At 36.1% G+C, this 18,882-nt stretch overlaps 1 protein-coding gene and 1 pseudogene across 1 annotated transcript; both read left to right on the top strand.

Annotated features, from left to right (window-relative positions):
- Nucleotides 1–2: 2 nt before the first annotated feature.
- Nucleotides 3–5,852, top strand: LOC121259886 (BRISC and BRCA1-A complex member 2). The gene is made up of 13 exons (XM_041161689.1): nucleotides 3–190; nucleotides 350–440; nucleotides 527–698; nucleotides 778–868; nucleotides 2,129–2,164; nucleotides 2,293–2,391; nucleotides 2,499–2,629; nucleotides 2,710–2,758; nucleotides 2,857–2,946; nucleotides 3,032–3,085; nucleotides 4,119–4,184; nucleotides 5,370–5,467; nucleotides 5,545–5,852. Exons 1-13 carry the CDS (start codon nucleotides 113–115, stop codon nucleotides 5,609–5,611), a joined length of 1,122 nt encoding a protein of 373 aa, XP_041017623.1. The 5' UTR covers nucleotides 3–112; the 3' UTR covers nucleotides 5,612–5,852.
- A 3,595-nt stretch (nucleotides 5,853–9,447) lies between these two features.
- On the top strand, nucleotides 9,448–12,922 carry LOC121259633 (annotated as a pseudogene).
- The last annotated feature ends 5,960 nt before the right edge of the window (nucleotides 12,923–18,882 follow it).

The following is an 18,882-nucleotide window of genomic DNA, read 5'->3' on the forward strand; positions in this document are numbered from 1 at the left end:
TACCCCGTGTTCACCAGTCCATATCCGATTTTAATGAACGCCGCCGTGTCAAACGGGGGCTAGCATATCACTTCTATTAGTAGATAGCCAAACTCTACGGCGGTGATCACCCATGGCTTCCGGTGGTCTTCCTCCTTTGATCGCTGCTCAGCTCAATTACCTTCTCAATCACCATTCCCTCGACGTTAAGGTAACTCTTGGAAAATCGTACTCCTCATTTTTCCAAGAAATTATAATAATCTCGAAAAGTTGAACCTAGAGTCTCGTTTTGTATACCTTTCCCTTCCATTTCTCCGAACCGAAACAAACAAAGAAAAACAAAACCTAGATTCAAATATTTGCTTTGCAGGTTGAGCAGATGTGGTCCGGGAACAAATACGACCCTGGAGTCCTTGACCGGTTCACGATAGCCATCCCCTTCTGCCTTGACGTTGTAAAATGTCTGTGAGATCTATTGCACCCTGCATTTAGTTCTTCTTGGATTCTATCTGTGGCTAAACTTTTTGGTCTGTTTGATTTGTTGTAGGGGATGTCATGTACAACGCGGATTCGCCAATGTCCGCGCCGGATATTATATTTGGACCCGAAGATGAAAGCTTTCATCCATTTAGCGCAAAGTCACCCAAGAATTGTAGTTTACTTGATGATTGGAATAGCAGAGACCCTACGCGTCTAATGGCTCTAATTCAAGAACTCAGGTCGAAGCTTTCTAAATCTTACTCGGAGTCGTTTTACTTAAAAAGAGCTAGTATGAAATGCAATTTTTTTGTTTTATAGGGATCGATACGTGGACTACCAGAGAAAGCGTGTTGGGGATGTCGATGATGCTAGGTTGAACTTCGAAATTAGCACTATTGTGTTTAGGGAGGTAATAGTTCGGCTTGATTATAAACCTATCGATATGATTGTAGACTTTTGTTATTGAGGTATCTGTATTGTACTTAAAGGACAGATATTAGCAGCATTTCACTACTAATCTTTCTTAGCCTGTAATATTTGAAGTTTATATTAGAGATTGAACATTTAGTTCTCTTCTTGTGTTTCTGATGAAAACATTGAAGATATTCACGCTATGTTTTTATAGGCAATTTAAGGGGGGAAACAAGATGGAAAATGTGCAGCTAAAACTAGCCATCTCAGTTGACTAGCTTAGTGAAAGATGGTTTTTTTTAGGTCATTCGAATAGGAAATGGAATAGTACATGAGATGGTGTGGAAAATATTGAGTTATGTTTTCCATTTGCAAAGTTTTGTATGGCAGTGATGGGAGAGGTCAAGAACAGCAGCAAGGGCTAACTCTTTTCTGTAGTCCTGATGCTGGAAGTACGCAAGGAGTCGGCTTTTGAGTACTTGAAGTAAATAGTTGGATTATATTATAATATATTCTTTTCTTTCTCTAAGACTCTCTCCATGTATGCTTATCCCTTTCCGTGTTTCAGAATATGAAGAGGGAAGAAAAGTGTGTTTGTGAGGAAACATGAGATCATCATGTGTGTTTGGCATGCAACGCATGTAGCGCTTATAAGCAAGGAGTATCTTTTTCAGTTTCATTTTTGGAAATAAATGAAACAAATAGAAAGAGCGGGGGGATTTTTGGGTATGACTTGATTTGTGCATGTGTGAAGCAGAATGAGTGAACTGTGCCCTGATGACATTACTTTTCTGTTCGCAGAACGGGGTCAGCTTATGAACATTTTAGTGAACTTGTGGTTTGGATCTTATTCTTCATATTCTGATAACTAACGATGTTTTTTTGTTTATTTCTTTTATACTTCTGGGATGATTCTTGAGTAATCTCTGTATTAATTATGTTAAAGTGCTTTGTATGGTCTACATTCATTATTATTAATTTTCAGTGTCGTTTTCTCACCATAAAATTTGATTTTCTTTTGGTTAATTTTTTGTTCTCTTAATTCGCATCCTAGGTATGTGTCTTTAATTCCATTTCATTGTCTTTAATCACCCAAAATTTAGAAGCTTAACTGGCTGGGTTAAGTAGTCATAGTTTATGCACTCCCTTCATACAGTTACCAATTTTTACTGTTTATACCCTGAAGTTCTATATTATATGGCAAGTGGCCAATTCAGCAATTGGATTTTTTGTCTTAATTTCCTTCTTTGTCCTGCAGGGAATTGAAATGGCTTTGAGTTCAGGTGCTGAGAAGGTATCACTTTAAAATAACATGTCGACATTTCTCTAATTGATCCTATGAGCTGAGCAATAATGATTGAAACTTCTTTATGTAGCTTTTTATTGTATTTGTGGTTTTTGTGCCTATGAATTCTAGCGCAGCCAGAGGAGGTCAAATTTGCAGTACCTATAACAGACATGAAGATTGATAGGATGGTGCCTGGTTGCCCTTGGAGAGGTCCACCAAAGATATACTTGCAGGTTCTATTGCCCTTCTTTTATTTTTCTTCTCTCTTTCTTTCTTTTTTCAATATTCCTCTGCTTTTTCCCCTTCAGCAGCATGAGTTTGAAATTCCTGGTTGATGAAGGTTATATACCCTGTTGGGAAAAAACACGTCACTGCTCCTTCTGCGCCTCGTCTAAAATTGGTATCTAGCTCTGAATTGAAGTCTTTCTTTTCCATTGAAGATGTCAAGCTTCCACCATGGTCAGATGGAATGTATGTCATTGTATCACTCTGACTTCATAGGATGACATCTTTCGCCATATCATGTTCATAGTTCTTTTTCTCCTTCATAGGTGCATGGCTGAATATCTTCCCCATCTGGAAGAATCTCTTGAGAAACAGGTCAGCTGTATTTCCTTCATCTAGTGATGCGTTTAGTCTATAGTTTGCATGTTAAGTATGAGTGCTTTCCAACATCATATAGTTCTTTTTTATTGAAGATCTTGGAGGCAGTTTCACTAATTGATGTTAGAAGGCGCTTTATTGAGGCATTAGTCCCTCAGTTTGGATGGCCATTAGAAGCTGATCCGGTATGCATCACAGAAATTATAATTCATTGTATAATTGTTTGAACCATCTGAACTTACTGTTTGTTCTTTTCACTATTCTTGCCAGGTTTTTTGCCGAAAGGCAACATTTCTAGCTGGCTCTGGGGTGTTCACATTCCTGGTATTTTTTTATTTTCTCAAAAAATCAATGCCAGTGTTGTCCCTTTAAGGCCAAACTGAGATTAGGAGTTGAGAAATTAATCTTAACATAATGATCTCAAACTTCGTGTCCGGTTGCAATAGGTTCAGTGGATTTTGATTCACAGTAGATCTGTATTTGAGTAAAGATGAAGATCTACTGAACCAAGTTCAGCCTTACTTTTGGCTGAAGGGGGAACTGTTGAAAGTTAAGTTATTTGTGCTCATAAGGTAACTTAAAAATTGATTTTATAACACAAATGACACAGCTGACAACAAAAATATCACTGGCTGGAAGACCTAGTTTAAATTTCATTATTCATAACTTTTTCTTTACATGAAACATACACGATACAAACTTTCCGATATGAAAAGAGAGAGAACAATTGTTTATCAGAATAATTTTTGTAATGTTCATTCCCTAATGAATATCTCTTTTCCTAAACATCCTTGATGAACTGCCTATAGTATGTGTTTTTAACTAGATTGAGTAATAAACCTTGTAAGTGATATTTTTAACGAGATAATAAATGGTCAAACTGATGAATTTACTTTTTGTGTCATATCTAAAATTCCACTCCCATGGTGGTTTTTTTTTTTTCCCTTTTAATGCTTATAAAATATCCTGCTTATGTCTTGTATATTTGGGGTGCCATATTCTAGCTTCTAATATTGATATGGGAGCTAAGAGGTTTGATTTTATTGCGTGCTTTTGGAAAAGGGTGTATGTGTGAATGTGGTAGCTTCTGATTTATAAGTTTATGTGGATGTCGGGCCTATGCATGTAGGTCTTGATTGACAGCCATGGACTAGCTTTGTATCTTTCATTCCTAGTTGCTTGCTGACATTCTGTGTCAGTAGAGTAGATGGTACGGCAAATAAAGGGTATTGTAATAAGTTTAGATTTCTCTATGGTTAAGATATCATCTAGTTTAAGCGTAACTTGCATTGTTTGATTCTGAGATCAACTTTCTTGTTTGCAAGTGAGCATGCTCTTAAGACTCCTCTTACTGTAGGTGCACTTTATGATTTCAACTCAGTTTCCAAAGCAGCAACCAGCTTTGATACTTCACAGTTGTCAGGTATAAGTTTTTCTCAAGTCTAAAGATTTATGATGTGTGTGCATGTGTGTAAAGATAGATAGATATAGATCATTGCCATTGGTGTATGCAATGCAGCCATACATGAACAATTGCATTGCCTTGGATGAAATTGCTAAACCCATGTGCTGGATTACTTCATTTGTGTTATTTTACAGAATGTTTTAGTGGTTCTTGTATGGTTTGGTTTTGGTTGTATTTTCACTGGTCCTGGTTTTAGGAGGTGGTGGGATCAAGTTCGATTAACTCCCACCAGTCTTGTTTGACAATAGTCGGCAATTCATATTTATTTCCTACATATCTTGTGTGTGCTTTTGACCAGAGAAAAGGTACTGCTTAGTAATAGTTTGAAATGACTTTTAGCTTTTTTGCTGTTGAGCACAACGCAGATGTCATTTGGTACGTTGAGAATGTTTATTATTTTATTCTTGATTTAAGTTCTTCAAAAGTGAAAGGGGAAATTATATTTTGCACTCTCGAATTATAAACTACCAAATTTTGGTAATTCGCGTACTCAGTTAATATTTTGTCGTTAAGTTTGAGCTCAGTGTCCTGATCTTCATCGATTTAACAGTCAGATCTTAGCCAGGGTTGTAAATTGCTAAACTTTGGTAGACTAAGGTGCAAATTGACAGTTTTGATAGTTTATGATACAAATTGGGAAAAATGGCAATACTTGGCAAAAGATGGTATCCCAAGCCAAGGACATTTTAGGACTTTTCTAATCCGATTGAAGTGGTAACCAAGTTGTGATAATCCAGTTAATCAAATAGAACAAATAAGATACAAGCCTTTATGAGGTATTAGAGAATTTGAATTTACGAATAGACCAGAAAATATTGAGACCTTCAAACCAATGTACACCCCAATGTCTGATATCCTTATATGTCAAAATCCTACGAGTGCTTTATGTAATGAAAGCCTCTGGTAAGAGGCATCATCAACTAATTTAAATGGCACTATCACCATCTTGCTTAGGAAAAAGAAAAATCAAATGGGATCTCTATGCAAATAATATCAATAAGCAATAAAAGGAACCACTGGCCTTGAAAGCTTGATCAAGAAAACATTTAGGCTAATGTGTATCTTTAAGAACAAAATTCTTTCATCATTGTAAGAGGTCTGCAAAATCACTTGCTAATCAGATCATATTAATTTAATTTGTAGCATTTGACCTCCCAAGGTGTACCAATCAAATCATCTCTGATGACCGATTATCCATGGAGTCCGAGATGGGAAACACCACAAATGGCTGAGCGTATTTGGTGAGTTATTTTGAATATATTTGGCTCTTGCAATAATGTTTTCATGCATAATTATTCAAACATGGTTAAATATTCAGCGAGTTTTTGGTGGATGAGGCTTTGAACTTCAAAAGGCACTGCAACGAGTCTCAACTTCAACACTAGCGTGTTGTTAAGGTTCCTTCAGTTCAGTTCATATTAATGAAAGTGTGTAAATTTCCTTCAGCGAAATGCTTGCTTCGCTTCTTTGATATTACTGTATATTAAAAATGGGTATGTAAGAATTGCCTCCCAGTGCATGACAACCTTCTTTGGTTCGTTCTTCTGCTTGATATGGACCTTCAATTGAATATACCTTGCACAATGATGCAATGCCTGTGAAAGTGAATTCCAGTGATTGACCTCAGAATATCTGTCTTCCCTTGTGGTGATAGATTTGTTAAGATTCATTGTTAAGCAAATTCTCTGTTCTCAATGGAGTGCTATGCAGTGACCCCTATGCTGGGTGCGTTTTGAGACTTCATAACACATCTAAGCTAGAAGGAAAGAGGAGAATGGCCAGCGTCGATTAAAAATCTGCAATGACAAGATCTGAAACTTAATTTATTCATATTTTTCTAGGATTCTGAGCATCCTTGATGAGCTCTTGCGTTAAGGAATTAGCTATTATTCCTCTCGATTTACATCTGTACAAAAATTAGTTGCGTGGTTCTATTTTCTACGTTGCTTCCGTTTGAGGATAAAATTGATACCTTTGCAGTTTTATTGTTTTCTGGCGCGGGGATGTCCCATAAAATATGAGAAGAAAAATGATGGAGGCAGTCGGTTAGTGCAAGCGCTGGGTAAACGGCGCTGACGTGGAAAAAAGAAAAACGACGCCGTTTTTATTTTATTAAGTCTGTCCCATTTCCCCATCCCTCCTCCCTCCTCTCCAGTTTCGACCCCTCTTCTGTGTTTCTCCTTTCCCGAGACTTTTCTATGTTTTTTCAATCCCTCTCCCCCTTTCTCTCCTTAGCTGCCTCTTCCGTCCATCCGGCCGAAAAACAACTTGAAGATTCATTTGAGACACTATTCCACCCTCTTGCCGCACTTAAAATTAGAAAGTCAAAATTTTCAAAATGCTTTCTCAAAGAGAAATAAGTGCCCAAATGCAGTAGGTTGCAAGCTTTACCACGCAGAAAATAATTTCAAAATGACAACAAAATCACGCTTCAAAAAAACAGACATTTAAGAGAGAAAAGATGTGGAAAAAAAAAATCTATATCAAAAACTCACTCTAAGATCAAATATTAAAGGTAAAGCATCTCACCAAATAAAAGTACCATCATTCATAAACACCATTCATATCCAAACTTGTCTTTCGAAAACGTTAGACTGAGATAAGGAAACCCATCGAGGCCAAACGTCAAAACAAGCTTCAATAGTAAAGACCCTACCTCTTTGGAACAAAAGAAAAAGAAGAAGAAGAAGAAGAAGAAGATCAACACGAAAACTTCAAGCAGAGAGGCTTCTCACACGGTAGAAAGACCTACCAGAAAATAAACATTTTTTTCCTCTCTTTTATAGATTTTCAATGCTGCATTTTAAGTGGGAAAAGTATTATCATTTTACCTGGAAAAGCAGTTCCCTGTACTATACTTCACTGCAGTAGCTGACTAAACAAAATGGGTTTTCATCTCTGTTTTCTAATTTAATTCATCTTCGTTTTTGTTTTTTTGTTTTTTTTAATAAATATCAGTTGACGTGGCGTCATGCTATGTAGCCGACTGTACAGCGTTTACACGAGATGACTGTGTATAGAAGAACTGATATAAGAAATGATAGTTGTAGTCATAGAGTACGCAAGAGTCGCGTTTTTTTTTTTTAAGTAAGTAAATATAAGTTTACATAAATAAATAAATTTTTTAATAGTGAATTTTACTTCTTTTTTTTAAATGAGTATACAACATTTGCATAGATGATTGTATTTAATAATATTTGTAAAATATAAACTGCTTATGAAGTTGGCAGGACGGCGTATGGGACTTATATATAACATATGCACACACGTCATCATAATTTAAAAGATGCAAAAGATAGATCGGGATTGGGAAAGATGGCCAATTGGCAATGCCACGCCGATTTAGATCCACATGCAAATGTTGATACATAAAAGAATCACGGGCAATGGATCCACATGGATTTCCTTTCCATCGAAATGCCAGCTTAAGTCAAATATTAGATCTATAAAAATACAACGTTTATAAATTATTGAAGTAATCTGATGTGATATACTATATAGTAACTTTAAAATAAAAAGTTCTACAATTTTGCGCATAAATGTATTACGTGATACATATAGTGACAAATAGCAATATAACCTAAATTTATTGATTAATGTTTATGAAAGGGATAAAAAATACCCGGACTCAATATGCCATCCTAAGCCTTGCTCAAATGAGAGGTCTCAACAAAAAGGAAGAGATAGAAGGAAATGAGGGACAAAAGTTTAGAGAAAAGGTATTAGGAGAAAATAAATGAAGTGATAGCAAAAAGAGAGTGAGAGGGGGTCAGGCACGTAGGAGATGATATTGAAGTGATATAAATTTGAACTCTTCAACAACCACTGATAGAAGCCAATAAAAGGGGATATGAGATCAAAGATGCGGGGCCTTTTGGGCGACTTGAGGAGAGAACTTCTTCGACCTCCAGACGAAAGCTCTAGGCAGTAAGGGTCATCGATTTATTTGTACAATAAGCTATGAGAGATTATAAGAGACTGTAAAATACTCTAATTTATAATAGATTTTCCCTCCAAACGATCCACAGACGTAAGCCTTGTGCTGACCCATGTAAATATGTGTATTTCATTCTCTATTTATATTTGATATATTTATTTTTTATTTATTGAAATGAACATATGTACCAATACTATATTATTGCTTTGGACCACAATTGATGACTCCAAACGATACTGATCAAGGCCTGAATTGTTACTATGGATCGGAATGACTTCTTCTCTATTTCCAACCTGCTCTTGTTTCCATTTCTCTTATATTCTTGTCTCTAGTTCTCTTATCTTAGGCCTTCTCTCACTCAAGACCTCAAAATTCGAGGAAGATAATTTTTTTTTTTTTTTACATATGGGGTGCGGCTACTATGTCGCCCCATCTTGACCTCCCACCTAGCGTAAATTTTTTTTTCTCTTTTTTCTTTTTACATTTTTAACATATTTAAATACATTTAAAAAATAAAAAAAATATACCAATATACTTAAAATCACTTCTTTAATTACTAAGTAAAAAAAATTGACTAGCGGTCAAATAGAAGTGTCAAGTTGAAATGGTAAAGTAGACTTATCCTTTACATATATAGGTATTACGTGTCATTATTTTTTAATTTTTCACATTGAAAATCCTTTGAGTTTGAGGCCACATTGCCCTGCCAAATGAAATTAATTGATGACTAAACTAATCTTGTCCAATCATAATATGTCATGTTATCAGTGTTTATATATATAGTTTTTGGTATCATAATGTATCATAATAAAATAAATATAGCACTTCATCCACCTTCTGAAATAGCAAATAAATTTCTATAATTGACATAATCCTTACCAATTTGGGTAGATACTTTCGATTCGAGTAGCCACAATAACCAAACCACAACATTTGATACAAATTGGAAAATTAGAAAAATATAAAAGTAAAAGAGGAGTGCTAAATTTATACATAGATATTATATAAAAATAAGCATAAAAACTTAATACAAAACATCAATTAAAAAACGTCAAATCATGTTAACTTACTAGATATCTAAATAAATCGCAAAGTGAAAACAGAAGCACTGAATCAATGGTAGAAAGTTCAAGAAGGGTGGAGGCCCACTGCCTCAGCGTGAACACACAAAGCGAGAAGACGGTGAGTTTGGGTGTCGTACAGTCTGGCTGTCACCGCATGCAATTATAGTGTATAACACATGAAAATATCCTATCCTATCCTGCACCCCCGTTATTTACCATCCTGTCCCCCAACATCCCTAAAGCCAACATCCGAATCTCCCTCTCCCCCTCTCCCTCGCCCTTCATATATACCTCCGCCTCGTGTCTCTCCCTCTCTCTATCTCCCTTCTTCGGTAAAACCTCCGTCAAATTCATCGACGCCCATAGCCACCAACCTCCAAAACACAATGAGGGAGATCCTGCACATTCAAGGTGGCCAGTGCGGGAACCAGATCGGTTCCAAGTTCTGGGAGGTGATTTGCGACGAGCATGGGGTCGACCCCACGGGGAGGTACCAGGGCGACGGTTCCTCTTCCGATCTTCAATTGGAGAGGATCAATGTCTACTACAACGAGGCTTCTGGTGGTAGGTACGTTCCCAGGGCGGTGCTCATGGACCTTGAACCGGGCACCATGGACAGCATCCGATCCGGCCCTACGGCCAGATCTTTCGCCCCGATAACTTCGTGTTCGGCCAATCTGGTGCGGGCAACAATTGGGCCAAAGGACATTACACTGAGGGAGCGGAGCTGATCGATGCAGTTCTCGATGTTGTTCGCAAGGAGGCTGAGAACTGTGATTGCCTGCAAGGTATTCTGGCATTGAATTTCGATTTCTTTTCATTCTACTTCTCTTTTTTCTAATTATACGTTTGAATTATTTTAATTTTATCGCAAATTTAACTACATCATTCCATTCATTTGAAAAGCGTGTGGATTATTTTACAAGAACTCAAAAATTCTCATTGCGGCGGTGATCTCTAAATACTGAACAAGATACGCTGTAATTGCAATGTTACATTCTTGTCATTGTGTACCAAATTGACACAGTAAAACGCAGATCCATGAACCTGATGGTACTAGAAACGATATTCAACAAAATTAAAACCATGAATCTTGTGACGGGCGTGATGTAGTTGTAGTTTAAAGTATTTTTATTTTGTATACTATATTAATTCAATTTATAGATTTATTTCTATCAGATCTGTTTTAAAGCATTTCTATTTTCATTATTGTGACTAATGAGTGGTTTGGATTCAGAGAGATTAGTTGAGATGATTTGTAAATAGTAGAATAAAAGTTAAATTGTTTATTATATTTTGTGTGAGAATTTAGAAAAGTTGTTTTGAGATTTGAAAAAATTGAATTGTTTATTATATTTTGTGTGAGAATTTGAAAAAGTTGTAATGATTAGATAAGATGAATTGAGATGAGTTGAGGTGAGTTTTGAATTCAAAAGAGTTGATGTTCTTCATTTTATAATATATGTTTTTTTAAGTATAAATTTATCATGAGAATAGGGTTGATTGTTCGCCGGCCCCTTCTTTGTCTGCTGTGGAGACAAGAATCTTTATCACATCTTAAAAATATCTATAAATAACTGTATTGGTCATGACATGATTACGATGGCCCGATTAAAGATTACATGTTTAAGCAAACTTACAGAAGCAGTAAATCTTATGGCATCCATTAATTTGGCCGTCTCGTGGGCCCTCCGTCTACAGTGAAGAGGAATCCTAGATTTAGAACTATTTGGTATCAGTTGTGATAAAAGCAATCATGAAGGGAATCATTGCATATGACGTTAGTTACTACGGCCCCCAACTTTATTGGTTTAACCTTATCCCCAGCATCTGGATCTGCATCTGAGTTAGAAACGGAAAAAGGATTTTTGGACAACAAAAGTGATCATTGTGTGAGACGTGCTATAGTGAACGCCAGTAATAAGTAACCTGTGATAATGCTGGACTGCTAAAATATTACTTCTAGGTTTATTGTTAATTGAGATTCTTGTCGGTAAATGATATCCTCTTATAGGGTGTATTTTACAAGATGCCATGTGTAGTGAACACTCTGTAATCAAGACGACACTATCCACCATGTATTTTTTAGTGTAATTTCTGCTTTGGCGGCAATCTGTAATTCGTTCTGTATCTTGTAGCAGAATCAAAACTTTATGTCCTTTCTTTGGCCTTTGGGTATGAGGTATCCTTCCAGTTATTCTGGTTCTACTAGTTTCTTGTGTAATGAACTGATTCCGCTCTTCTATGAGTTGTGACCGTTAAATTCTCTTTTCCTTCAAGTGACTTCTAACTTTATAAATCATGAGAACTTTTTGCTTAGACCAGACAACGTTATTTCCGCTCTTCTATGGAGTAATGAACTTTTTGCTGATAATTGTAAATTCCATGCTAAATATTCTGGTTGAACTTTCCTGTTGATCCTATTTTGGACAGGTTTTCAGGTATGTCACTCACTTGGAGGAGGCACAGGGTCAGGCATGGGAACCCTGCTGATATCGAAGATTAGAGAGGAGTACCCTGACAGGATGATGCTCACGTTCTCTGTTTTCCCTTCTCCAAAGGTGTCTGACACGGTTGTGGAGCCATACAATGCCACCCTCTCAGTTCACCAGTTGGTGGAGAATGCTGATGAATGCATGGTTCTTGACAATGAAGCACTTTATGACATTTGCTTCAGGACCCTAAAGCTCAGCACTCCAAGCTGTGAGTATCAAATCATTTTTATATTCATTTTCAACTTGAAGAACTGCAGGGTATTTAAAGCTTGCCTTTTTGTACCTTTCATTTTGCAGTTGGTGACCTTAACCATTTGATCTCTGCAACTATGAGTGGGGTAACATGTTGCCTGAGGTTCCCTGGCCAGCTGAATTCCGACCTCCGGAAATTGGCTGTCAATCTAATTCCCTTCCCACGTCTTCATTTCTTCATGGTGGGCTTTGCACCACTCACCTCTCGTGGGTCCCAGCAATACATTTCCCTCACTGTCCCGGAGCTGACTCAGCAAATGTGGGATGCCAAGAACATGATGTGTGCTGCTGACCCTCGCCATGGCCGCTACCTGACAGTCTCTGCAATGTTCAGGGGAAAGATGAGTACCAAAGAGGTGGATGAGCAGATGATAAATGTGCAGAACAAGAATTCATCATACTTTGTCGAGTGGATTCCTAACAACGTAAAGTCAAGTGTGTGTGATATCCCACCTAAGGGTCTGAAGATGGCATCCACTTTTGTTGGGAACTCTACATCAATCCAGGAGATGTTTAGGAGGGTGAGCGAACAGTTCACAGCCATGTTCCGTCGCAAGGCCTTCTTGCACTGGTATACCGGGGAAGGTATGGATGAGATGGAGTTCACTGAGGCGGAGAGCAACATGAATGATCTGGTGGCTGAGTACCAGCAGTACCAGGATGCAACAGCTGATGATGAGGGCGAGTATGAGGAAGGGGAAGAAGAAGCTTATGAAAGTTAGAATCTGAAACAACTCCTGCTGACAGCCGAATGAGGTTTTCCAGCTCCGTATCTACTACTACGTGGCTATCAATATTTCTTCTGTTTGTTCATTGTCTATTTGTTTGGTTATTATAGTTCAATCTTCAGCTTATACCATTCCAGAGTGTTTGATATTTGGTATTGTATGATGATGTTTGTTGTTCTATTTGAATGTATCAATAAAAAAAAGTCATTTTTGTCAGAAATCCCATTTAAAGAGTCTAGATAATGGTTCATGTTCCATCAGTTTATCTATTTTTTCTCTATATCATTTAAATATTCTTTTTATTCTTTTTAAATATTTCATTTCTATCAATAAATTTACAATATCTATATATATATATATATTTTATATTTGCAATTTTTTTTTATATATACAATGTAAAATAATTCAGTCCTATACACATAAAACAAAAATATATAAGTCAAATAGAAATTAAAAATAAAATCTAAATATGAAAAAATTGGTTCGAAAATATTTTCAAGATATTTTTTAGAAAAAAATGAAATATGTGTTTTAAATGATAAACAATAAAAAGAATTTGCTTACACAATAAAAATCAAAGTAAAAGAAAATGAGAGAGTAAATGAAATATTAATAATAATAAAAAATTTATTGTATGAACACTACATTTAGCAAGTTATATAGTTAATTGTATTTTACAAATCCTTTTACATAATTGGATGGAATTCATTTTTAGAGCAATTCTTCAAATAATTTAAATTTTTGTATAATACAAAAGCATTGAGAGCGCTCAAAGCATTGGCATTGGATTGGCAATCTTATTCTTCAAATTTTTTCCTTTTAGCTAATCATTCAAAACTTAAAGTCTATATTGGATTAACCATTACACTTTTTATAATAATAAAATATTTTTATTTTTATTTTTATATTTTTATAATTAATTTTTATTTTATAATTAATTTTTTTTTCATAATCTTCTATAATCTCCAACAATTATATTCATTTTCATTTTCACAATCCAATAAACAAAGTTTCATCCAATAAACAATTTAATACCATGTCAATATCCAAATATAAAAGTTTCATAACTGCCCACAGTACAACAATCATATATAGTTGCTGTCCACATTCTCAAACACCCATATTTATGGGCAGTGATTCACCAATGAGCATTCCTAACCATATAAAACTTACAAAAATAACGAAGTTTTTTGTAATAGATGAGCCTGCTCCCAAAGATTTCTTGTAAAAGTTCTCAAGAAAAACATCAATCTCGCCATATTATGTTCTAACAATATGAATGAGCCCTGCCCAAGGTGTGACCCTTTTCATCACATAAGGCCAGGCTATTCACAAGTTCGTTCTATGCATTCTTCTACAACAGACAGGGAATGTCATCAATTAGGTAACAGAGCAAAAGTTCTATGCATTGACTAAAAATAGGAATTTGAAGCTTGACATTGGAGATCATAATACCCTGCAAATCACATACACACTCAATACCCTTCAAATCATATACAAATATGTTCTCCATTTCCAATCGTTAAGAACAATAACGAAAGCTTGCTTTGTAGTCATTAATTAAATCAAAATAGAGAAGTTACTTGTGAAATCAAACATCAGGAAATCGTACAAATAATATTTGTAGTAATAATTATAAATTAGTTTGGAGATTTCTGATAACTAGTGAGATTCCAATTCCAAGTTCTCTTTTCTTTTTGTTTCATTTTTTTCAGTTTCATCCAGTGCTCGATAAATCTTTTTGTAGTAATACGACCCCATGCATCTTTTTTGTTTTTGTTAGAATCTCTGTTGGTCCGAGCTCATGATAAATAAATAAATAAAAACAAAATCTGTGGATATAAATGGCAGTGTTCAAAGTTTCAAACCTCGATTTGAAATCGCAACTTCCCCAACCCTTACGTCTTCAAGGATGAAATCAACTCTAGTCAGAATTTTAACTTCGCCTTGGTTAATCCCTTTTCTCTAATTTTTTTCCTACACAAGCCAACAGTCGGTTCAGATCTGGAGAAGAAAGTGAGAAGAGGGTCTACCAACGGTTGCCTCTTCTCGCGTTGCAATCCCTCTGAATATCTCCAGCTGTTTCTTCTTCTCTTCTTCTCCTTCGTGTTTTCTCTAGAGGATATACAAAATGCCCAGACTATTTTTTTTATGATTGTACAAAATGCCCAGGTGATGCGAGAGAGGGAAGAAGAAGAGAGGAAAAAAAATTGCGGGAGAGAAAGTGAGGAGAAGAAGGCAGAGACGTGAGAGAGGGAAAAAGAAGAGAAAGAAGAGAGAAAAAAAAAAAGAGAGAAAGAAATCGCAAGAGAGAAAGAGGGAAGAAGAAGGCAGAGACGCGAGAGACAGAGGGAAGAAGAGAAGAAATAAGAGATGCGGGAGAGAGAGAAAAGAAGAAGAAAGAAAGAAATCGGAGGAAAGGGAGCCCAAACCAATAAATAATTCGTTTAGACTTGATACAGTTCTTTTCTTTACAAAGAAAGATGAAAATACTGTAGATCAAAGTTTAGATGAAAAGAGTTTAGTTAATTCAATGTGAGCCAACTATTTATAAAATTAGTTAAATTTGAAGATGAAATAAATTTTGAAGAAGCCGATGCTGATGCTCACACAATAGGATATTTCAAACTCTACAGTCATTCAAATGGGCTTTAGCTGAGAGTAGGTCTGATGTTGTAATGTTTATCACGGTAGCAGTTCGGTTAGGGCATGCTTATTACACGGGGGCTAAAATGTTTGTCTATATAATTCCAGATGGGAATTGAATTGATGGACTCCAACTGAACCTAGTTCTACTAGTAATGGCATTCTTTTAGGCAGGTTGTCATTTGTGATTAGCGTCGGAATGTTTTACCTGCTATTGGACTTTGAAGTCCATTATCAAAGTCAGAAAGTCATGGCAACGATCTGAGTTCTGGACCACGAGTATCCGGTGTTAACCGGTCGAATGTTCGGCTTCTGGCAACCCAAAACACCGAGACGGCGACCGATAAGAACTAGGCGACATTTTGATGGCCATGGTTTCATTACAAATTCATAGTTTTTCCTATTGTTTCAACGGATAGATGCTTTCCCTATAACTCCGGCATTTAATTCCCCATTTTGCAAGTTTTATAAACTCTGCATTCCAATATATCATAATCAAAGGTTTCTCTTAATTTATGTGCTCATTGTCGATACAGACCGCCTGATCAACGTCCTACTACGCCAACCTTCTTCCAGTCCAATTCCTTGGGACTTGGGAGTGAAAAGGGCACTGCTTATGGAATTGGAAGAAAAAACATTACAAAAATTAGAAAACAAAAAAAAAAAGGAAAAAACACTATCCTCTAGATAGACTGAACGTGTGAACAAAATTCTCGCCCAGAAAAAATAATCGTCGTCTTACAAAATCCGAGAACGGTCGTCTCGGTTTTTGTTTTAAGAATGGCTGAAAATGGCGATCACATTTGTATGATCTGGAGAGTGGAGGCCAGAATATTCGTTCATGAATCATCCTCACTTCTCCTTCCAAACATTCAACCATCCCCTGATTCAAAGCCTGAGATTTTAAAACATTAAAAAAAAAGTAACAGCGAAATAATGATCTCAAATTGACAACGCATGCCAGATACGATGAAAATCCCAATCGGCTTAAGTTTTAAAACGAAAGTCAAGTTCGAAGAATTGAATACCTTCTGACAGAAATCATAATTCGTACGAATTTATTCAAAATCTGATTTATTTTCCGGCAAAATACACGGTTAACGATGACGAAAGAAGAAAAAAAACACTAGAACAAGAAACAACTAAAGAAATAAGAGGCAGTGCATCAGAGTCATGGAAGTATGAGGTGGAACACCGCTCACATTTTTTTCCAAAATGTAAAGCTTCTACAAAAATAAATTCCTCATCATCTGCACGCCCTTCATTCCTCCCACACACACAAAACGCACGCTCACACAGAGGAATAGAATATGGTGTTTAGTTGACTCTGGAATGCGGCAGAGTTTTGAAGTGGAGGAGGCAGCATGCTTCCGCTTCTTTATATACAAAACTCTTTTAAAGTACAGAACTCTAGGGTTAGAGAGATTGTGGACTCTTGCGTGGAGGCTCTGAGCCTGTGTACTGGGCTCACTTTATATGTTGTTAAGGTCCAGTCCAGCTATACCCTTTTATGGGTCTCATATTTCTGCTACTGCTGTGATATGGGCAAGGCCCGTTCACATAATTGGTAGTCAAATTGTTCAAACTTTCAAACCCCACACACATTTGTCTCGTTGATATAGCCAAGATCATCAAAACTTAAAAATCCTCTTCCACTAATTACATTTTTGGAGAAATTATAGTTATATGTACATGAGGTTATCAATTTCTTTTCTTTTTTTTTTTAATTTCATAATAAATTATCTAACTTGATAATCACAAGCTATTTAAGATGTCATAAATTTGATCATCATGCCTTTTTTCAATGGATTCTATAATTTGATAATTTAATATATCAATTATTGTTTATTACCCTGAAAATATCTCCGTGTGATTAGAATATATCAATAGGACGTATTAACACACAAAAAACATAATTTGCTTATTGTGATTTTTAGAAAGAAAAATGTTCCAACTATAAAGAGACATCACAAAAATAAACTCATAAACTGACATGATTTCATATGATACATTAGATTTACTTTACAATAAAACTAACTTTACAATCTAACGTAACACATTGAGAATCTCATTCTTCGTTCATGTTCTTATGAATCTCATTTCTGGAAAGCTTTAAAACTGTTAGTGAGGCCGGTTCTTAGAAGAGCAAGTTGGATCATTAATGAAGGCAAGATGTTTTTTTGGTTTGAGAATTAGTCCTCATTAGGAATTCTGGGAGAAATTTTGGATATTACTAATCCCTCGTTAATTGTGGCGGATTTATATTCAGATATGAGAGCAGTTTGGAGAGAGAGAATTCAGGAGCTTGTTGGGAATTCTCTGTCAAAAGCTGAAACTTCAAAAGATCAACATTTCCTCTAGTGACGATATTCCTATTTGGAGAGCTGAAACAAATGGTAAATTTTCTACTTCGTCAGCTTGGCAAGACATTTATTTTCAAAGTTTCAAAGTACCATGGGCTAAATGGATATGGCATAAGACTACTTCCCAGTAAAATTTCTATGTTTGTGGAAAGATATGCATAAAGGTTTACCTTTTGACTAGAATATTATGAGTTTGAATATAGTTGTGGCCTCTAAGTGTGAATGTTGTAAAGTGGTCACCTATGAGACTTTGGATCACTTGCTTCTTTTGAGTGAACTTCCCGCTCCTATCTGGGGATTTTTTGAGCCAGTTTTGGGTATGAATTGTTGACCAAATCATACTTGGGGTGGAAAAATACAACAATAGTTCTCCAAAGCCCAGGCGGTATCCCAACTCAATGTGGTGATTGGTCTTCTTCCTTCTTTGATCAGTTGGTTCCTGCGGCTAGACAAATGTAAAGCTCGCATGGGGAAGGTTTTTGAAACCAGGGAGCAGGTGTGTTTTAAAATAAAAAATCTCTTATCTCAAATCTTTCAAAACAGAATGAATAAACTTTTTATCAGGTGCTCCAAAGATGTGATTTTGAAACAACTTGGCATAATGAAAATGCCTGTCAAGCAGAAGACTTTTCAGATTTTGAAATGGATGCGGCCAGCTCAAGGTTATGCCAAACTTAATGTTGATGGAAGCAATCTTGGGAGTCCTGGAAGGAGTGGGGGCAGATGTATTCTTAGAGATGCAAAAGGGCACATGATTTTTGTTTTTATCAGATACTATGGCATCAGTTCTAATACTAATGTTGAGATCAGAGCTCTCTTGGATGGTCTTAATTTCTACGTACAGATGAATATTACGCATATCGAAGTTGAAACTAACTCTAAATTGGTGGTCAAGTGGTGGGATCAGAATGACCAAGTCCCTTGGAAGAGTACGTACTGGCATGAGGCTAAGTTGAAGGCTAGTTCGCTGGTGGTGAGGATCTCCCATATTTTTAGGGAAAATAATCACATAGTTGGGATTTAATGGGAATGATATTTTCTTTGCTAATAAACATGGTCTTCCGAAAGACATTTTGGACGCTCTTCCAATGATCAGGCTGGATTACACGTTATTCGACACAGATAGCAGCTTCGTACATGTTTGCTTTCTTTTATGTTTTGTCTTTAATTT

This window comes from Juglans microcarpa x Juglans regia, chromosome 4D, assembly GCF_004785595.1.
Source record: "Juglans microcarpa x Juglans regia isolate MS1-56 chromosome 4D, Jm3101_v1.0, whole genome shotgun sequence".
NCBI classification, from domain to species: domain Eukaryota; kingdom Viridiplantae; phylum Streptophyta; class Magnoliopsida; order Fagales; family Juglandaceae; genus Juglans; species Juglans microcarpa x Juglans regia.